At 30.9% G+C, this 6,229-nt stretch overlaps 1 protein-coding gene across 1 annotated transcript; it reads left to right on the forward strand.

Moving 5' to 3' along the window:
* The first annotated feature begins 811 nt into the window (after positions 1-811).
* On the forward strand, positions 812-2,869 carry LOC145833615 (translation initiation factor eIF2B subunit epsilon-like). The gene has a single exon (XM_082940769.1). The coding sequence runs from the start codon at positions 812-814 to the stop codon at positions 2,867-2,869; it is 2,058 nt and encodes a 685-aa protein (XP_082796895.1).
* Positions 2,870-6,229: the final 3,360 nt, after the last annotated feature.

The raw sequence follows: 6,229 nt of genomic DNA on the forward strand, positions 1-6,229 counted from the left end.
TTGTAAATTAATTAAATTTCATTGAAGTAAGACAAAAGTTTATTAAAATGAAAATGAATTTTATACAATTAGTTTTAAGAGTTTACATGTTTGAGAATATAGTTTTTTGTAACAATGTTTGATAAGAATATCATTTTAATGCATGAAAAGTATTATAAATTGTAAACAAATAAACATAATCTCATAAAAACAAAATGTATAACAAAAGTGATCTACATAAAAAGGCAAAATAATTTTTTGGTTATAATACTTTTAGTTACATCAACTGAATTAACTTATTTATCCAATTAATTTAATAATCTACATTGATGAGTTGAACACATACAATTAGAACTTGTCTTCCTCAAAATAAATGATACTGTTTCTATCAAATTTGAAAACAAATAAGTATTTACTAGATTTTTTGTTTATATTCATTGACTTATTTATAAAAAATAAAGCTGTTCAACATAACTTTGAATTAAAACCTCACTATGATACCTGGAAAAGGAGACAGTTTCTATTAGTTTAAAAATTATATAAGTTATATCTTTATAGTTGATTAAAAAATAATGTTTCTTTTTTAATTAATTATGTGTAAACTATTATGAAACAACTACAGCTATTTTTTATAACATACATTTAATAATGCCTGGCAAAGAAAAATTTATCTTATTTTCATCTTAATAATGATGATTTGCACATGTGCAATTAGAACATGCCTGTCCAAGTTAAAAATTAATTAGCATTTTAAGATTTATTTGATTTTTACTAATTGAATTATAACAATCACAGATATTTTGTTTATAGCCTAGATAAAACCTCATTTATAATGCCTGGCAAAGGAAAAGGAGGCGGTGGCTTCAAGCACGATGAAGTTCTCACCGGAGTTTTGCTGGCAGACGACTTCAGCAAGTCCTTCCACCCCATCACTCAAACAAAATGCCTCATCAAGCTGGCAAACGAGCCTCTGATCCACTACTCCCTCTCTCTGTTGCATAGGAGCGGCGTGGAAAAGATCATCGTATTCTGCAAGGACTCTGACCATGAAGTCACCAGGTACTTGGAAAGCTCCACGAAGTGGGCCAACCTGCACAAGCACGGCAAAATAGAGGTGCATGGGCCAAACCCTGACGTCAACTCTGTTGGGGACGTGTTCAGGAAACTGGACACCCTCAACATCAACGACGACTTCATATTTGTACCTTTTGACGTAGTCTCCAACACAGACCTCTCAGCAGCTTTGAAAGAGCACAAGCAAAGGAAGAGCACCCATCCTCTTGATAAAAATGCTCCTTTGCTGACGGTGGTCATGACTGACAACGTCAACACCAAGCACGAGCTGAGGCAGCTGGATGATGATGTCATAGTTGCCTACGGCACCAATGACCACAGGCTGCACCATTTTGGCAAGACCAAGTCCTCTCAAGGGGGTCAGAAGCTTCCCATGAGTCTTTTCAAAGAGTGCAGGAGGCTGACTGTGAACTACCAGGTTCTTGACTCTGGTGTTTGGATCTGTTCCAAGAACGTCATTGAAGTCTTTAGTGACAATTTTGATTACGAGACCCAAGACATCTTTGTCAAGAGGGTGATAGAGTCGTTTGAGTTCTTGGGAAAGGAGATTCACGCGCACCTGCTCAAGTCTGATTACTGCTGCAGGGTCAACAACCTGACGAGGCACCAACTAGTCCAGTGCGATGTCATCAACAGGAAAATCTACCCGCTCCTGCCTGAGACCTTCCACAGGTCAATGCGCGATGGAGAGTACAAGATGGACATGAAAAGAGACTACTTGCACAGCTCTAGTAAACTGTCCTCTGCTGTGAAGGGAAGCTCTTTCATGCTTGGACCAAAAACTAAAGTTGACTGCTCTGTCACTATGAATGAATCAGCAGTTGCTGGAAATTGCAGCATTGGAAGCTGCTCTGTCATTGAAAAATCAACAGTGATGGACAACGTTAAAGTTGGCAGAAACAGTGTGATTAAAAACTCCTTTGTTTGTGGCAGCGTTGAAATTGGAAGCAACGTCAAAATGGAAAATTGCTTTTTATGCTCAGGGGTAAAAATAGCGGATGACACTGAGGTGCCCCAGAACAGCATAATTGTCTATGACCAAGACAAGGAACCCACAACTTCTGTTGTTGGCAAGGGCGGCAGGGGGCAGCAGTACTCCTTGGCATCAGACAGCTTCTACGAGGACACCTCAGAGTCGCAGAACACCGCCGACCTGGCCAACAAGCTGTGGGGACTTTCCATCGACAACATGGACCTTGAAAGCGACGATGAGATTGATGAAGTTTCTTCGGATGAGATCATGACTTTTGACAGTGACGACGACGGTGACCCCAACATGTTCTTGGTAAAGTCTAAACCTGAAAAGTTTAAGAGAGAGGTCGAGGAGACGATTGTGAGGCTGAGCGAGGAGCCAGAGGTCGAGGTCAGGAACTTGATTCAGGAGATCAATGCTTCCAGATATGCGTACAACGTCCCGTGTAGCGGGGTGACCACAACTGTTACGTTATGCATCATGGAGCACTTTGTGCAAAAGTACACTGGGCAAGCTCAAGAAGAGAGGAAGACTTTTGGCACGGTGCTGAAAGAAGTTGTGGACATGTGCAGTGGTTTGCTGCAGGAGTACATAGTAGCCAAGGAGGCGGACCAGGAAGCTCTTCAAGCCATCACAAATTTTTCCCAACAGAACCAGATCTTCTTAAATGGACTGCCCTATGTTTTGAACCTCATGTTCAACAAAGACATACTGCAGCCAGAGTCGATTGTCAACTGGTATAACGAGGACACTGACCACCCTGCCAGGCAGTGTTACAAGGACAACATAAAGGGAATCATCAGCTTTATTGAGCAGCCCTCTGAGGAAGAAGATTCTGATTAAAAACAACTATAAATTCAACTATAAATATATATGAATTCAACCTTTGTTGACAATGAATGTGTAAAATATAAAAACAAATTCTATTTAATAACAATGAAGTTAAAGTAAATATAATTTCCTGAAACTATTTTTTAATGCTTTAGAAATAAACTTATTTTGTGTCACAACTAAAATATTTGAAGATATGGACCACCATGACTTTTTTCTTTTAAAGGTTATAACTTAGTAAAAACAAGTAAAGTTTGAATTTAAAAAATAAAATAAAAGTAATTAAAAATATATTCTTATATGTGTACTGAATTTAATTAAGATTAGTAGTAACTATTAGTTAATTTAATAAATTATAAGTTAAAGTTAAATTATGTTTTACTTTCACCAAACTTAGCTTGTAAATAATAAAAGGGAAACCACCTAAAATTGTTAACTTTTACATATCAGGGATTAAAGCCTACAGTTTAACTCGAAATAATAGTTTGAATAAAACTTTAAACTAAAATTTTAGAAATGTTTTTCTAAAATGTATATAAAACTTTAGCATCATTAACAAATTTTAAAAACTGCACATAAATGCGATTTTAAAAAATTGAAGTGTTGCGCTTTTTAGCATATAGTTTTTTTTAACTTAAATACTTATAAGAACAAAAAAGGTTTTGTAACACACCGAAAAAAGCTGTAAATTTTTGTTTAACATTTATTTAGAATTGTTTACTTAAATAAAACTTTTGGTTTTATGGCAATTCAAATTCCGACAACAATTCAAATTAACAAAAAAAAAAACTTAATTAAGTGCCAGAATTCAAAAAATAATAAATATTTGGAAAAGTTTGAAATGTGTAATTAGGTTTAATTGATATGTACAAAAAATTTATTTGTTTTTACTTTTATAGAACGAGGAAAAAGTAAAATACTGTGAAGTTCAAGACTTTTGTTTTTACAAAGTGTAGCCATCGAGCATTTTGGTAGTAAGTTTTTTTTGTTTTTATAAAGGATTGCCGACCCCTGCTTAATTTTTAGTTTAGTAATGCTCAACTGGTTAATATCAACTAAATAATTTGGTGCATTAATGAATAAATGAATCTAATTTTCATTGTTTGCTTTAGTTTTCAATTTTATCAAAGATTGTTTGCTGGAGTTTTTTCTAACAATGGCAATTAAAAAACAATCAGCAGACATATAATTTATTTTGAAGTTTTACGACTGTAACATATAAAGGTAATATGTAAAAATATTATAAAACAATATATAACTTTAAACTTTATAGTTGTACACGTTTTGCATAATAAGTTAATTTTAGTCTTAGTTTAAATAAATTCACTACACTGTTTAAAAGTTGTTAACCTTTTTATTTAATAATTGATTATTTCAAACATTACATTTATATTATGGTTTTTACCAAAATTAAACTAAACTATGGTAAATAAATACAGTCAATTAACAGTTTTAGGAATAAAACAGCAAGTTTTATTTTATCTTTTATAATTCTTCATTTTTTAACAATGTGAAAAAACAATCACTTTAGTTTAAACAGAACTTTTTACTTATAATGATTAGTTTATTTTTATCAAAATAATTGCTTAATTCAATTTGAATTAATCTCAATTGTAATTTAAATCTAAATTTCTAGTACATTTTCTTATGCTTGATTATGGAGTTTCTCATAACTCGTTTAGCTTGATGTTTAAACTGAATATATAAAGTTTACAAGGTTACTAGCGCACGTACAGTAAAATACTTATTACTATTACTATTATATTACTAACATATTTCAAGTTTAAAAGTTTTAGTTAGTTTATTTAATAAGCTTTAAGAAAAGTTTTATACAAACTTAAATTATTTATAAACTTAAGTATTATTAAAAGAGATTTCAGTTCTGATTGAAACTTTGTGAAATAATAATTTATTATAAGTTACTAGTATGGTAATTTAGGTTACCAAAAAAAAAAAACTGGCAACAAGTAAGTCCAACCCGAGTCCCCGGATTTGAACTATGATTATTAAACCATGATACTATTGTTTTACACGTAAAATTTCATACTTATTTTTAAACTTCACAGTAAACAAAGTAAACTAAAATGTGCCCTTGAAGGGTGCTAAGAGACCGTGAAACACAGTCATCAATCGCAGAGATATACAAGAGTTTTAATTAAAGGTCTTAATTTAAATTTATATACTACAATTTTTTTCTTTTTTTGATTATAAATTGTAAAGTTTTAATTTTCAGTTTATTAACACAATGCTACTATACTTTTCATCGAAAATAAGCTAAAAAAGAAGATACAACTGCTTATTTTACATAAAACCTTAGCGCAAACATTGATATTTGAAAGAGTCCACATTTAAAAGCTACATAAGCAGCTCAAGTGTACTTTTTAATGGCGATTTTGATTTTTTTTTGTTTAAAACAAACAGTAAAAAAATACTTATGTAAAATATTAAATATAAAAAGTTTGTTTATGCATTTATTAAGTTTTAAAATTTTTTTATTAAGCAAAGTTTGGATTTATCAAGCTTCGATTAACTTTTATTAAAAGTAGGTGTAAATTTTACTACTTTTTGTAATAAAATGCTTATAAACATGAGTCATTTTAAAAATATTCACATTGAGTAATGAATTTAAAAGTACTTTTGAAATATCTTAAAGTAGATAAGAGTTAATGTTGTCATTTTTGCATATTTCTAGACATTTTAAACTAGTCCTTCTTTTAAAGTAGAAACTAATAGTACATAAACTTAAAGTCTAAATTTTACAGCGAAAAAACTAAAGATGGATGACTAGTATTGTTTTTTGCTTAATATTCTTATATCTCTTTATAAGTTGCTAATAAAAAGCGCAAACTAGTTTAAAGAATCTATTTTGATAAAGACCAAATAAAGTACTAATAAATAATAATGATCTAGTTGGTATAGTTAATATAATTACAATAGTATTTTAGTTCTGATTAAAACTTTGTGACAGCGTAAATTTTATAAATTACTTGTATAGTATATCAAGTTAAATAAAATTGGAGCAACAAGTGACCCAAATCGCTAGTTTTCAACGCACAGACTTCAACCGCTACACTATCGTTCCATAGTCGCATATACTAACTTTTAAAATATAAAATCAACTTTCTATTTTTTTTTATCTTTTTATGTTCAAAACTTATTTGTTTTTTACTTAGCAATAATATACAAATGGACTATTGTTTGAACTGCTTTAAAAGTGATTATTTTTTCATTGACATGTCTGAAAAATTTCTGTTAGATCGAAGTTTAAAACTTATACAGCTTTAATAGTCTTAATTCTTAACATATTTTAGTCATTACGTTGCATAATAACTAAATTTAAGAGTAAACACAATTAATAAAAAAAGTGTCCAA

Source organism: Thalia democratica, chromosome 4 (assembly GCF_965202585.1).
Source record: "Thalia democratica chromosome 4, ktThaDemo2.hap1.1, whole genome shotgun sequence".
Classification (NCBI taxonomy): domain Eukaryota; kingdom Metazoa; phylum Chordata; class Thaliacea; order Salpida; family Salpidae; genus Thalia; species Thalia democratica.